The sequence below is a fragment of the Microcaecilia unicolor genome, chromosome 1 (assembly GCF_901765095.1).
Source record: "Microcaecilia unicolor chromosome 1, aMicUni1.1, whole genome shotgun sequence".
NCBI lineage: Eukaryota > Metazoa > Chordata > Amphibia > Gymnophiona > Siphonopidae > Microcaecilia > Microcaecilia unicolor.
The window spans coordinates 278,017,769-278,033,836 of NC_044031.1; the positions used below are offsets into that span (position 1 = coordinate 278,017,769).

A 16,068-nucleotide genomic window follows, 5' to 3' on the forward strand; every position below is an offset into this window, starting at 1 on the left:
GGAGGTCTCACAATTGCAGGTGGTGAAAGGGATATTTCCTCTCCTAGCAGGGCCTCCGCTTCCCCAGAGGACCCCGCTATAGGATCCGTATCTCCTGTTGTTCGGGAAATAGGCGCGAAATAGCACTCAAGACCTGACTGAGGTGCCGTGGGAGTTGAGGTAGGTGGGGGAACTACCTTCATTGTCCCCTTTCTTTTAGTATGTGGCATTCTTCCTCGAGGAAATAATTTTTACCAAGTCGGGTTCAGAGCTGCTGTTCCGTACAACCTATTGCACCGCCATCTTAGGTCCGCCGTAATATAGTACATTTTTATAATTGGATTTAGTTAGTGAAGTTTTATCTTGTTTTTTTTTTTTGTTTTTTTTCTTGTTGCATTATATTGCCTCAGATGCTCCTTTATTCATCTCATCAGTCACTATTACATCTGCCTGACGTGGAGGGGCATTTTCTTTTTTATTTAAGTATTTTATTAATAATGCAACAATATGCAAACATATCAAGCCAATTACATGAATCTTCAACCAATATCTACTCCTTGTTCCCTTCCCCTATCCTCCCTCCCTCCCTCCCCCCTCAGTCCAGTGGTGTTGGCTCTTGCTCTTGGAATTGTTCATATAATGACCATATTCTTGTGAAGGTCATCATGGAGCCTTTCCGCTTGGCCGTCAGTTTCGACATCTGGTAAAGAAAGTCTACTTTTTGAGTCACCTTGTGCAATGTTGGTGTTTCAGCTTGCTTCCAGGCCCGTGCTAGTGCTATCTTAGCCACTACAAAATACTGAGTGGCCAGCCTGTGTTGGCCACTAGCGATTGACCTGGGCCTAAAATGGAGAAGGCAATGTTCTACCCTTTTCGGGTATGGCTGTTGTAATACATTATTTACCAACTTCACCACCTCATCCCAAAACCGTTTTACTTTCTCACATTCCCACCATATATGGTAAAATGTGCCCTGAAGGCCACACTTTCGCCAACATTGCCCTGAGGTTCCCGGATATATCTTTTGTAGTCTATCTGGGGTGTAATACCACCAGTATAGTATTTTGAATCCATTTTCATTTATAGACTGTGATGAAGAGACTTTAAGTAAGTATTTGTAGCTACTCATCCATGTTGCTTTGGGATGGATGGTTTGTAGCTCTTTCTCCCACTTCTTGTGGTAGGCACCTTGAGGGTCAGTCCTTCCCAACAATGCAAGATATATCTGGGATACACTGCCTCTGCCCCCTCCCCCACGCATTGCTAATTCTAGGGTTGTTTCGTCTAGTTCTAGCTCGTCTTGTGCACGTCGTATAATAAAGCTGAGTTTTATCTTGTTCTAACGTATTCAATGTAGTATAATCTTCTCTAAGTCCGTCGATTAGTTCTTTTACTTTTTCTCCAAACAAGAAATCTCTCCAAATGCTGAAGCTCGTAACCATGCAGGCCAACTGGATGCTATAGCAGTAGCTGTTTTTCATATAGATGTATCCAAAATTATCATGTGCTGCTCTATTCATTTGTTTAGAGCATTCATCTAGATTCAGCATAGTTTCTTGAAAATGAGGAACTTGATCTTCTGGTAGTACTGACTAGATCTTTGCCAGATTGTCCATGATAGTTGTAGCTGGGTTGCCCATCCAGGACCCAGCCAGGCTCGACCCTGCTTAGCTGCCTCTTCCTCCACACGACTGTTGCTTTCACTCCACAGCAATCTGGCTCCTCTGAGCCTTGACTCCAGGCCCTGTGAACTCCCAGGACTTCCTCCTCCCTCCATTCCTTTCACAGAGGCACATTCAAAGCCCACTGTTTATAAGTAAGAGCTTTTATTTTCTTGCTTCAAATCAACAAAACACCCTTCACTCCAGGTTGTTTAGGCTAGCAGCCCAGAGCACAATTCAGGTTCAACACAGTCAAATTCAGGTTCAAAAACAGTCCATATAACTTCAAACTCAGGTTCCAAAAACAGTCCATATAACTTCACTTTAGCTCAGATTACTTCACTTAGGGAACAGTACATTATCAGAGGGAAAAACCAAATAGCTTGGTAGGTTGCAGCCCAGACCTTTTTAGTATGAAACAGTTACACAGTCGTTCTTGCACCTTCTTACAGCACGGTTACACAGCTTTATTCCCACCTGGTTCAGGCTGGGGTTTCAATTGTGCCCAGCTCTCTTTCTCTCCCACAGGCTGCACCTGTTTCCTCTTTAGTAGTGATTTCCCCCAGTGCCTCAGCCTCTCTCCTCCGGTCTTCCACCAGGCTCTCCAAGGTACAGCTAGCCACCCTCTTACAGCAGCTTTTTGGGTTTGAGTCAGGGCTCCAATCTCCATCTGTTCCTCCCCTAGTCCTTCAGTAATCTCCATTTTATCCTCCTCTTCAACTCCCCCCGCCCCAATCTCTCCAGCTGGCCCTCATCACCTTCCTCAGAGACCATTTCCCAATCTTCTATCTCCTCCCCTAACTCTTGCACAGCCGGGTGGGGAAGAGAAGGATTCTGGGACTGGTAGTTCCTCCCCGTCTTCCTTAACCCAGCCAACCTCTCTGCCTCCGGTAGCCCAGCTTTCTGAATGTGGGTGTTGTGCACATGAAATCTGCCCCGTTGGGATTCCCCAGCTCCCTGTACCCCCTTTCTTCATGCCTTCCCGGATCCCCTTTCACCTGCACTCTCACATGGTATATATTTATATGGTGAAAACTATGGACTGAAATGCGTGCTGAAAGCATAGCATATTAAAACTAGCGTCTCACCATTATATCCATCCATTTAAGATCTTTTGGTGGTGGATGATTAGGAATGTCTTTTATAGTGATCTTACTGGTAATGCTATGTTCTCTTTTGTTATGTTCAAATAGTTAGTTACAGTTCTTTTATCAGAAGACTGAATTGACTGAGAAGAGAGTTGCAATTCCAAAGTCTGTGCTAATTTAAGCAAAATTTTGAATAAGAGATATTTTCTTCTACAGGCTGCACTTACTTCTCAGAGGACTGATGGCTGAATTGTAATTTAGACTCCTGTGCAGTCTGACTAGCAGGAGATTGAGGGCAGGATACTGCCTGAGAATTCAAAGATGAGGATACTGATTGTGGAAGTAATTCCCCCCCTTTGAGGTGAAGAAGAGGACAACAACCAAGTGTCTTGTCTTAGTGAAATTTGCTGATACTGTAATCTTGAAGTTGATGGTTTATCCTCCGGTACTGAAGACTGCTGTAATAGCGGAGCCGATGGTGTTAAAAGTAGTACCTGCATCCTGTTGTTGTAAAAAATGCGCAAGCAATTGTAACAAATTAGATGGTACTTGAGTATTATGTTGACTTGATGCCGACGTAGTAACACATGAGTGTGAATGAAAAACACATGTGGAGCGAGATCTGGAAGAAAGTGCCTAACCTGAAGGCAAAGTGGAATCATGTCGATGCCAAGACTTACTTCATTTATGAGAGTAATGCTCTGCAACATTAGCCCCAGAAAAATGCCGGCTTCGTTTGCATGGTGGAGAGGCTGATGACATAGATGTTCAATGGCGATGATGCTGTCTCAGCACCGACACAGTAGCAGCTCTTGTACTCTTTGCTGGGGAAAGTACCGCAGGTTGGTCCAGTAATAGTTGCATCTTATCCTCGACACCAATCTTGGCATCGTGTGTCATGATGTTGTGTGTGATGATGGTGTCAAGCATTTCTTGAGCCACTGAAAATGCTGACTCCTGATCCCTAGGATGAATAGCAAGGGGGACAGCAGGCAGTGGCAAGACCTGATCCCCGGGCATACAAGCAAGGGGGAGAGCAGGTAATTCTTCAGTAGTTGTTATTGATGACTTCAAAGTCTTTGAAGAATCTTTCTTTGAAAATAGTTTCTGTTGAAGAGAGCTGTTTGAAGATGTACCCGACAAAGATGAACGGGCATATTCTTGAATCTTTAAAGCTCTGATGTCCAATGTTTTTTTGTGACATAGCGTAGCCAGAGTTTAATTTTTAGATGGTCCTGGAGGTGGACTGGGTGGGCACAGGCCTCGCATTTCCTCTCCACCCGCTACCACCCCCCCGCCCGCCGCATTTCCTCTCCATCTGCCCGCCGCCGCATTTCCTCTCTACCCGCTACCCCCCCCCCCTGCGACAGCCCCCTGCACATGGTCAGTTCTGATCATTTTTACTGACCTGAAGCGCCGTTCTCCCTCCAGCACCGGCGATTCCCATAGCCAGCCTTCTGCCAGCGCGCGTCGTCGGAGCCTCTTCTCAGGCGCGTCCCGCCTACTCTGCAACATCCTGTTTTCCGCAAAGGTGGGACGCAGGAAATTACAGAGTAGGCGGGATGTGCCTGAGAAGAGGCCCTGACGACGCGCACTGGCAGAAGGCTGGCTATGGGAATCGCTGGTGCTGGAGGGAGAACGGTGCTTCAGGGCAGTAAAAGTGAGCAGACCACGCGGACGGGGAGAGCGGGCAGAAGAGGCTGGGCGGGCCTGGAGCAAAAGTGGCTGGGCCTGGGCCCATCCAGGCCCACCTGTGGCTATGCCCCTGCTTTACAATGCAGGAATATCCTCCCGGGGAAGGGGACGTGGACCCCCTTCCTCATGCTGCCTCAAATGTTTTTTTTTTTTTGTCTTTTCTTGTGTTTTGGCTTTATGCAATTTGATAAAAGTAAAACAATACAAAATAACGTAGAAAGATTTCAGAATATAATCCTCCTTTACTTATGTAAAATTTCTTTATATACATTTTTGGTGAAAACTTTGCCACAATGAGGGAAAAGCTTTCCTTGCTCAGGACCATCTATGACTTTTATAATTGCACCCGAAGACTTTCGAACTCGGGAAAATGCCACATACAGGTTGTCCATGACTAAATACTGGTTCTGGCAAGAAAATGCTAACTTTTTCCAAAGTCTGCCCTTGTGGTTTGTTAATTGTCATTGCAAACGTCAATTTTACAGGAAACTGATTTCGACGCAATGTAAATGGGCGGTCTGTGTTAGACGAAAACACGTGGAGTCAGTTCTGCACTTCTGAACCGACACACTATTTTAAATTTGGCAGATTGTGGTGGATAGTAGTTAAGGTGTGTTGCAGTAGATGGCATGTGATGTACAGCAGGTTGGAGTGTCCCTCTGCTTCCCTGAACCACTGTGTGGTGGTAGTAGTCATTTGCATACGGTTAGGAACCCAGCCATCCAGGGATGCAGATTGACAAATTATTATATAGATAGACTGTATAGCACAGTGTAGAAAAATGAACACAAAATACAGCTGCAATAATTTTTGATATTCACTTTTGATTTCATATTTTTATCTATATATGGAAACCTTTCAAATAAATGAAAAAGCAGTCAAATAAGTAAAAAAAAGTATTTTGTCCTCCACTTTTTAAGGCACTGTCTATCTATCACTTAACCCTCCACAGAAAGGCGTATATGAAGTCACATTCCCTTTCCTCCTTTTGACTTTTTACACACGGCAGTCCATTATTTCTAGTGATCTTTTACTATTGCTTTCCATAGCGTTTGCTATTGTTTTGGGTGTACTTGTGACTCCGCTTACTGGCTTCAAATAGCCGTCTCCTGTTCTCAATCTAGGCAGATAAATGTAGCAAGTCTAGTGGAAAAATGAAAACAAAAGAAAATACATAACTAGCTCAGGTACAAACGGAGTCAAGGCGATCAGCAACCCCATTAACGTCCAGCATGCATCCATTCCCTTGTAAATGGTAAACCCCGAACTCCGAGAACTTCCGATTCCGTAGATAGTCGAAGGCTGGCACTTACTGGCCGAAAGTGACCGAAGTGTCTCCAAGACCTTCTTCGTTGCTCTGCTCATCGCGCTCGTGCAGTCCATAATCCATATCATTTTTTTTCCTAATTGAACTGTCCCCTACTTCCCTTCCTGGTTTTCCACGGCTGTCCTGTTAAATATCGACCAGGTATCACTTCCCCTTTAATTCTAAGCCGAACATAACGCAATGTATGCTTTTAATATAATAGTAATTGTACAATTGTGTATTTATTTTGAAGTCAGCCACTGCTTTAACTGGACTATGTCCTTATTTTTCTAAGTTTCAAATGTTGAACGTCAGTCATTCCATAACAAGTTGTTTTATGTACTTTTTTTATCACATTAAAAAAAACACCAGATTGTAACTCTGGGTACACACCGTTGCAGCTGAGATCGTGGCAAGTGACTTCATTCCGTGTGTTGTTGCTAGACGCGCGCGCTCGCGGCTTCTAGTCTCTCGCTCCACCCTTCCCCCCTCTTCCGCGCGCTCCCTCGTCACCAGCAGGGTCTCCGCGCGCGCGGTACAAGAAGACTACTGGCCTGCTGCAGTTGGTGCGTCGTGCTGTGTGGATCCACACAGACGCCGCCGGACTCCTATCCCGCCTCATCTTCTTATTCATTCGTTCCTATACGCGCGTGCGCTCACTCTCAGCTTTCACGGTTGGGGGTCAAGTTGGTCATGGCAGAGGTGCCACTACCACTACCGCCACAACAGCTGCTGCTGAACAACCCCAGTCGGGGCCTGAAGCGGGAGCCGGAGCGAGGGCCCGGAGGAGCCGGCGACGAAAGTGGAGAGAGTAAGAAGCAGAAGCTGGAAGGAGAGGAGGCGGCGGGCGGGCTTCTGCTACTGCAGGTGGGCACGTGTGGAGGGGGAGGGGAAAGGTCGTTCCCAGTATCCTTGAGCATCCTCCTCCCCTCCCCTGTTATGTGTGTGGCCTGTGATGGGGTAGCCTGAAGGGCTCGTTTATTGATGTGGGCGGTCAGAGCGGTAACCTTCTGTATCTCCGTAGCCCAGCAAAAAAAAAAAAAAAAAGCTGCAAAATCAGATACGAAAATCTGGAGAAGCCGTTTCCCACTTCCCCATCCTGAGAACAGATAGTAACCGGTCCATTTTCTGCCAAACGAACCCCACCCGTAGCCCAGACTCCGGGAAATACACAACCACCGAAGGACCTCTGTCGCTTAAGCTTTTCTCCCGTGCCGTATTTAAGGAGGAGAAAATCCACCCTCAAAAATAAAAAACTAAACAACTTGTTGAATATCGAGAGATACCTCTTTATACATTAAAAAAAAACTATACACTTCTTTAAAAAACAACATTTTTTCCAGATAACTTTGATCTTTGTTATTAAAATTTTATCCCAGAATTTCAAATGAACGAGTTTTATTCGTGGTTTTTATTCCAGTTTCAATTTACATGTTATCCTGAACTCGGGGGGGGGGGGGGGGGGGGGGGGGGTATTTAATGGGTTCCTCTTACTAGTTAAGTAGAGGTGGTCTGCGGATATGGAAAAGAAGCCCAGCTATCCTGACCTAGAACGCAGTGGGGCTTTAACAGGTCATTAGGGTAGTTTGTTTTTCCAGGAAAGTTGTCAGTGTATATTTCAATTAGAATGAAACTGAGAAAATCAGTGGGGAAAAACACGATTCCATTTTTCAAAGTAAATGTTTAATTTTATTTTATGCATAAATTAGAAAGTTTTCCTTTTGAATCAACTATTCTTAAAACCACGATAACATAATCTAGGGCCCAGATTACTAAACTGTGCTGTAGGCAAGCTAAAAATAGAGACACCCATTGTATTACTATGGGTGTCTGTAGAGTTAGCACACGCTAAAATGTTTGCACACCTACAGTGCAACATAGTAAACAGGGCCCTAAAACTTGCACTGATGGGTTTTAATAGCTTAACTATGGGTACTGCCTACTAAGCATTTCCCCTAATGGAGAAAACTTTTAGTAAATATGCCTGATATAACATACTGGGTGGCTCTAGTGTTAGCGCACGCCACATTGAGCCTGCAAAGAAGTGGGAAATGTGGGATACAAATGCAATAAAATAAATAAAAAATGTTTGCGTACCTACAGCGTGGCTTAGTAAACAGGGCCCTAAAACTTACATTGAAGGTCTTTAATGGCTTAGCCATAGGCGGTCGGTGGCCCAACTGTTTGGAGAGGCTAAAGGGGGTGGGGCCAGGGGTGGAGCTTAAATCCATAATTGTTTGATAACACACAGAAAAAAATAAATAAAAATAAGTCACAATACCTTTTATTAAATTTAGATATTTGATATGTATCATATGTCAAAGAATAAAGTGGTTGCTCAAAGCATATTCTAAGCACAATTGCTCAACTGTAAAACACTATGCACAACTTTGTGCAAAAACACACTCAGAACCTAACTGTACCATAAATATTACACTGGGCAGAACCTAATACACCAATATACCACCCATACGGAAAATGCAGACCCTCAACAATATGAAACAAGGGATCATATCATCACAATTCTCTTGTAGAGCCACAAAACACCCTAATTCATGTTTAATGTGGGATAAAATGCCATAAATAAGTAAATATAAACTTTTAATGTTGAGCACCTGATTCTCAAAGTGGACATATTCCAAACACTATAATGAAAATAAAATGATCTTTTCTACCTTTGATGTTTGGTTGTCCGATTCTGCTGCTATCTGTTCTCAGTGCAGGTCAGGAAGTCATCCTCCTTAAATATCTCCCTGGCAACCCAGCCAACCCCCCCTCCTCCTGCTCTCCCAGCAGTAAGGTAAACAAACCATAAACCAATTTCTACAATTGGTTACACAAGGCTAGAGGGCTTTCACTGCAGCTCCTGCTGTGAGGATGGAGGTAAATCAACAATTTAAACCTCTCAGAGCACAGCAGGGGAGGCTTAGCCTGTCCAAGCCTCTTATACCGGGCGCCTATGGGCTTAGCTATGGGCTCTGCCTACTAAGCATTTGCCCTAATGGAGAAAACCTTTAATAAATATGCCTGATTTAACATACTACAGTGTTTTTTCTATTTTTGTCTGTAGACAAATGCTTAATACATTTCTGTCCCAAAAGAGTTGAAATACCATGCTACACCATTGTGTAGTAATAAACGTTATCAAACTTGCATGCCAGCAGTGTTGAATGTTGGCTTTTGTTTTGTTGTTGTCAGGGGGGGGGGTGTTGTAAAGTTACTATGCTAGTGCTGGCTCAAGGGGTTGTGTTGCCCTGATTCAACCTTTGCTCTGGTGCATTGGCATCCCCTGTCTGCATCCGCCTCCTCCACCCCAATGCCAACATCAGTTCATCTCTAACTGCTGTTTTACAGCAGCAAGAGCATGTTGCTTTGCTCTTACTACTGTACTCTTTTCCACATTCAGCTACTGGTGCTGCCCGAGGTTTAAAGGCAAAATAGGAAGTACCTAAACCTAAGTTTGTAATAGCGGAGGTAATCAATACTAATAAGACGAACAGCCCATTGTTTTAATTTTCAGTCTAACTTAAACACATAAGTATGGGTAAATACGAACTGGGAAGAAGCCTCTAGCTTTTACATTAGGACTTAGCCCAGGGCCTTGCTCAGTTCATCATCAGCTTCTAAGGAGAACGCCACAGTTGTGCATGTATATTTCTATCATTGCTTTAATATCGAAAGTATTATTTATCGTAAATATTTACAACTCCAAAATAACTCCTTTGATTATGTAGGACCTCCACCAACATGAATCATGTTTCTCAAAGCTGTGTTAGGGCATGGTCTTGTAAAAAATAGACATTCCATAGCTTCTGCAGCAGATGAATTCAGAAACTGGTGGGTTGTGTCCATCTACCAGCAGGTGGAGATAGAGGTTACGAAACTGAAAGCAGTGATACCAGACAGCCATCACCTCCTTCAGCCAGTATATCTCTATCTCCAGCAGGTAGTAGATGGCTTCTCTCCAGCTCCTGGATTTTTCCTTGTGGGACAGCTCCTGGGCTGCCACAAGCGAAACCAAAGAGCGTAATGGACATAACACAACTCCCTCTCTATGATTCCCTATTGTGTCTTGTGCACATTAACCTTATTCTACCACTACATCACTTTGTAATTGTTCATACCAGAATTGGCGATCACCTTTACGGTACTGTGTAAGCCACATTGAGCCTGCAAACAGGTGGGAAAATATGGGATTCAAATGTAACAAATAAAAATAAGCCAATTGAGTTTTTGGGTGTTTGGCCAGTAGAGCCTGCTTTAGGGGCATACCTGGTTGCTTGGGTCCCTGCCTCACCCTGTGGTCTCCGGTGTGTGTTGCTTTGGATTGTAGCCTTCCTCACCAATAAAAAAAAAAAAAATGTTCCAGCCGCTGCACAGTGAATTCCACCCCCCCCCCCCCCCCAAAACAGAAGACACATACAACAAGGAGTTCTCTGTATTTTCAATGGGTTTTGCTGACCTGAGCCTGGTGAGCTGGTTTGGCAGCAGGATCTTTGCTGGGAGGCTCCGCTGCTGCCTGGGAATGCGCTGCTTCTTCCTGCGTGGGTGAGTGACTTGACCTGCTTTGCTTTTTTTGGCGGCAGAATTAGTGCAGTGTGGCATGGAGGCAGAAACTGTGAAATGATGTTCTTGCTGTAGAAAACAAAGATCTGCAGTAGGGCTTTGTGTGGCAGGATGTTCTGAAACAATAGTGGGGGACAATGCAGGCCCTAGTGATGTTTTTTTTTCTCCGTAATTTGTGTTTCTCGTGCACCAGGCTTATTTACTAAAAAGGACCTTGCCTCGGTCCCAGCCTTTTTTTGTACACTCTTTCCCAGGGGTTTCCTCTCGTGACTTGGGACAGATTTTGCAGACTTCCGCTGAGGATCCAGCTCAGAAGAGGAGGCGGATGGCCTCTGAGGTAGGGTCGTTGGGCCCCGTTTCTGCCTCCCCCTCGCTGGCGATGTTTTCTGGGAAGTTCTTACGTCCTCGTGTGGACGAGCTGGAGGAGGATGAATTACTCCAGAAGGAATCTGATGGCCCTTCTGCGGTGCGCCTGATCCATAGGGAAGAGTTGCCTTCGCTTATTTCTAGCGCCTTGGAGGTTTTGAACATTGCCGACCTGGAGAAGCAAGCTGCAGCCACGGTGAATCCTAAGATGTCTAGCACGAGGAAGCTGTCCAAGGCTTTTAAAGTGCATGAGGCCATTCAAGAGCTTATTTTGGCCCAGTGGTCCGACCCTAATGGGGGATTTGAAGGTGATGAAGGCGATGTCTCTTGTATCCTGTTGGTGTGGACCAGGCGAAAAGGTTTGCCCTTCCTAAAGTAGATGCCTTGGTCATGGCGGTCGCTAAGAAGACCACCCTTCTGCTGTAGGGAGGGGTGACATTCAAGGACATGCAGGATCGGCGTCTGGAAGCCTTGTTGAAGCGTGCTTTTGAGGTGTTTGTGCTAGCTCAGCAGGCCTCTATCTGTAGCTCTTACACCGCAAGAACGGGTGGAGGAGTAGCTTAGTGGTTAGTGCAGTGGACTTTGATCTTGGGGAACTGGATTTGATTCCTACCGCAGCTCCTTGTGATTCTGGGCAAGTCACGTAATCCTCCGTTGCCCCAGGTAGAAATAAGTACCTGTATATATACTATGTAAACTGCTTTGAATGTAGTTACAAACCACAGAAAGGTGGTATATCAAGTCCCATTCCTTAGCGTATGTAGCAGATGAATCCAGGGACTGGTGGGTTGTGTCCATCTACTAGCAGGTGGAGATAGAGATTACAGAGCTGAAGGCAGTGATACCAGACGGTCTGCTCCTCCTTCACTTACCTCTATCTCTAGCAGGTGGTAGACGGTGTCTTTGCAGCTCCTGGATGTGTCTCTTGGGCCTGCTCCAGGGTCTTTTGGTCAGTTGAGCTTAGGGGGTGTTTGGGCTCTGTGCCAACTTTAAGGTTATACCTGGTGGCCTGGGTCCCTGCCTCACCCTGTGGTCCCTTTCCTCCCAGATTTTGGGCTGTTTGGACTGTAGTCTTCCTCACAAAAAACAAAACAAAAACTCTAGGTCCACAACAGACCTCGTGTTTGCTGCTGTTTTCAGAAGTAAAAAAAAAAAAAACAGCTGTAACAGGCAGCAGGTTGCTAAGAGGAGTCTTGGGGCAACATTTCTGGAGTCACTGTGTGTGTGTGTGTAGCCTGCTGAGCCAGTTTGGCGGCAGGCTTGCCTGGGTGTTCCGCTGTCGGCAGGAAGTCTGCCTGTGCGTCTCCGGTAAGTGCATATTTTTTCTGCCATTGGGGGAAGCATGGTATTGGCAGTGGAGGCCACCTTAGGAGGCTCATATTGAGAGCAGGCATTGACAGCAGTGGGGTTGTGTGTTGTCGGGTGCATGGAGGCACAGGCAGGCACCAGGGACTTCTTTCTCCTGAGTTGGATTCCTGCTCTGAGGCATCAGGTGCGTGTGCCATTTTCTTTTTGCGCCTCCCGACATGGCTCCCGCTTTCTGGCTGTTGGCTGCGTTTTCAGCTTCACAGTCAGCTGGACTGCAGAGTTCGTCTCTGGGGTCCTGCCTCTGCTATGGGGACCCCTTTAGGCTTTGTACCAACCTCTCCTGATTTGGAGGAATTGTTTTGTGCCCAGATTTCGTCGTCCTTTTTCTCCACGTTCACTTCTTGAAGTGGCTTTTGCCCCCTCAGCATTTGTCTGTAGCCCACCCCCTTTGGGGGTTTCTTTGGTAGATCTGCTGTTTCAGGAGAGGCAGCTGGGTGCTGCATTGGAGGTGAGGTCGTTGGGACCCCTCTCTGGTTCCCTCTCGATTAGCTTCGGACTCAGGGGAGTTTTTATGCCCACCTCGGGCGGATAGGTTCTAGATGGCAAGGTTTTCCAGAAGGAATCTGATGCTTTTGCTGCGGTGTGCCTTGTTCTTGGGGATGCACGTCAGCTGGTCTTCTGACCTTTTCCCCCGAGTTCATTCTTTTGCTCCATATGCCTATTTGTTGCAGAAGTCTGGTAGGGGAACTGACAGTTCCTTTTTAGTTTAGCCTTTGAAGATTTCTGGCTTGTTCCCAGTCTGTCTCCACTGATGGACCGTGCCCCAAAGAGGGGATGTTTGTTCTCTAGCTTAGCAGGAGGGTCTATTGCTCCCCTGTCTTCCTCTGTTCAGAGGGAGTCATTTCAGCGTAGTCCCTTTCTGCACAGAGGCAGCTGGAAAGCCATGTTTTCCTAAGTGGGTGTGTTGATGGCAGCAGTCTTCAACAGGTCTCGCTGCCTGTGGCGTGTTAAGATTTTCTTATAGTTCCTGCATTGGTTAAAGGCTGTTCCTTGTCATCAAGCAGATGAAGTCATTACGTATGGGTTGTGTCCATCAACCAGCAGGGGGAGATAGCACTCAACCTTTCACAGTGCCTCATGGCCAGCTAGCTCCACTGCCTCTTCAGTATTCTCTATCTCCCCAAGCAGGGTGGCTGCAGCTTCTTTGAGCTCCATCAAAAATCTGCCTGGGGGTGGCTCCTGGCTTTCCAGTTGTTAGCCGGGGTGTTAGAGGCAATAGCAGCTTCACTTTGAAGGCACATAGGTCAGCCCTTTCCCTGCCTTACCCATGCCCCCGTGGATGTGGACATATTAGCTTGCTTTTCCCTGTCCTTCCCCACTCAGTGGATGCAGGCACATTGGTTCGCCTTTCCCTGCCTTTGCCACTTATCTGAGCCTCCGGAGTGTTTTTATTTACCTCTTTTGCCTCTGCTTTCCTCACAGCGTTAAAAAAAAAAAAAAAATTAAAGTCGCATCGCGCTTCAGCGCAGCGATCTTGGAAAAGAGGTTTTTTTTCTTGAGATTCTTCTGCAGGACCGGAGCTGTGATACTTGGTCTAGTGACGTAAGTGTTTTCTGACTCCTCCGGGGTGGGCCCGCGATCGGGACGTTTTTGGCGCGAACCGCCGTTTTTGAATTTTTCAGCCGTTTTTGGCGATGGCTGTGGAGACTGTAAAGCGCTGTTCTAAATGTGGCAAGCGCAAATCAGCAGCGGGGCTCTGTAATTCGTGCTGTGCAGACAATAGAGCCGGCCCGAGCACGGCGAGCGGCGATCTTTTGCGCTCTGAGCTGGCAGCGGATGCTATTTTGGATTTTCCACACAGCGCGGCCTCCGTTGCGATGGCGAGCCCTGAATCCAGGGGTGGGGGGGTCCTCTGAGTGAGGCTAATAATAGAGCTGATAGCCCTGGGCACGGTCAGGGAGCGGTTTTCTCCCCTGATTTTGTTTTAATGCTGCATAGGGTGTACATGCTTAAAAGAGCTCTTCCACAGGGATCTTCGGACCCTCTGCCTGCCCCCCCCCCCCCCCGGTGGATTCTGGCCTTTTGTAGTTGGCGTTGCCTGTTTCTTATCCTCCTGATAAACGCAGAAGGGCTAATTCCCCTTCTGAGTGTGGCGCACCCCCCTTTTCCCTCCCGTGGTCGGGCTATGAGGATTCTGAGGGGTCTGGCAGAACTTCTTGGGCTGAGGAGCCAGAGTCGGGTGCAGAATTGCCACAGGAGCTTGATGATCCGTCTGCAGTGAGGATTTTCCACCGCGAGGAGCTGCCAGCGCTTATTTCAGATGCCTTACAAGCCTTCTCGATTGAAGATCCTAGGAGTGGCACAGCCTCCGCTGTTAATCCAAGGATGGCTAGTACCAGAAGGCCTGCTCGAGCCTTTCCTTTGCATGACTCCATCCAAGAGCTTATTTCGGCTCAATGGGCTGACCCCGAGGGACCTTTGAAGGTTGCCAGGGCTATGGGGCAATTATACCCTCTGAGTGAGGAACATTTGGCTCGCTTTGCAATGCCTAAAGTGGATGCCCTGGTCACGGCTGTGACAAAGCGAACTACCCTCCCTGTTGAAGGAGATGTTGCCTTGAAGGATATTCAAGACCGCAGGCTTGATTCAGCTCTGAAGCGGTCCTTTAATTTGGCAGGTCTCACTGTTCGGGCGTCTGCATGCAGTTGTTATGCTGCTAGAGCCTGCCTGGCTTGGTTACAGCAGGCAGTGGAACAGCCCGGTGATGGAGCGGAGACCTTATCTGAAGTGGCTCCACGGATGGAGTCGGCCTTGTCCTTTTTGGCTGACGCCCTTTATGATATGGTCAGAGCTTCGGCTAAACAAATGACTGTAGCAGTGGCGGCTCACCGCACTCTGGCTACGACATTGGGTGGCGGACATGGCCTCTAAGCAAAGGATGGTGAAGTTGCCCTTTCAAGGCCTTCTGTTTGATGAGGAGCTGGAAAACATTGTTAAAGGCCTGGGGGATTCCAAACCTCAGCGCTTGCGCGAAGATAGGCCGAAGCCTACCTCTAAGAGTCAGGCGGTCCGCTCCTCTTACATACCTCGCTTCCGTGAAGCTAGAATGTACCGCCCAGGGCATGCTGCTGGGTTTACTTCGCATGCCCGCTTTCAGCAGAGAAACTCCTTTCGCTCGAACAAACGTTCCGCAGCTGCCGGTTCAAGGCCTGGAGTTCAGGGGCGACCCTCTCGATGGTGCGCCAGCCCCCTCCTCGTTTCTTGTCATCGGAGGAAGACTTTCCCTCTTTTTCGAGGAGTGGGCCAAAATCTCCGCAGATCAGTGGGTCTTGGACCTGATCAGAGACGGATACCGAATAGAATTTGATGCCCCGGTGAGAGACATGTTTGTGGAGTCCCGATGCGGTTCTGCCGCCAAACGGGCGGCAGTAGAGGAGACTTTGCACAGTCTGTGCCAGATAGGGGCTGTGACCCCTGTGCCTCCCGCCGAACAAGGTTTAGGCCGGTACTCCATTTACTTTGTGGTGCCGCGAAAAGGCAGGTCTTTTCGCCCGATCCTGGACTTAAAAGAGCTAAACAAGTCCTTAAGAGTGCGGCATTTTTGCATGGAAACCCTGCGCTCCGTCATTGCGGCGGTACAGCCAGGAGAGTTTCTCATGTCTCTGGACCTGAAAGAATCTTACTTGCACATACCAATTTGGCCCCTGCTCCAGAAGTTTCTGCGGTTTGCGGTGATGGGAAAACATTTCCAGTTTCGGGTCTTGCCTTTTGGCCTCGCCACAGCTCCCCGAACCTTCTCCAAGGTAATGGTGGTAGCAGCAGCCTTTCTCAGGCGAGAGGGTATCCGGGTTCACCCTTACCTAGACGACTGGCTGATCAGAGCAGACTCAGAAAAAGAGAGTCATCTAGCTACAGCCAGAGTGGTTTCAATCCTTCAATCTCTGGGCTGGGTCGTCAATATGGCCAAAAGTTACCTGACCCCCTCGCAATCTCTAGAATATTTGGGGGCCAGGTTCGACACAGCCTCGGGCTATGTGTTTCTTCCCTAGCAAAGGCGGTGCAAGCTTCAGAATCAGGTCCGTCTGCTCCTGAGGATGCC

General features: G+C 47.2%; 1 protein-coding gene across 4 annotated transcripts in view; it reads left to right on the top strand.

Annotated features, from left to right (window-relative positions):
* The first annotated feature begins 6,251 nt into the window (after window positions 1-6,251).
* Window positions 6,252-16,068, top strand: part of RBFOX2 (RNA binding fox-1 homolog 2) — a 769,335-nt gene continuing 759,518 nt past the window's right edge. For all 4 annotated transcript variants that reach the window (XM_030206954.1, XM_030206969.1, XM_030206978.1 and 1 more), the window contains exon 1: window positions 6,252-6,596. In XM_030206954.1, the coding sequence (XP_030062814.1) occupies window positions 6,423-6,596 (174 nt within the window). In that variant the 5' untranslated portion in view covers window positions 6,252-6,422. The remainder of the gene's footprint in view (window positions 6,597-16,068) is intronic.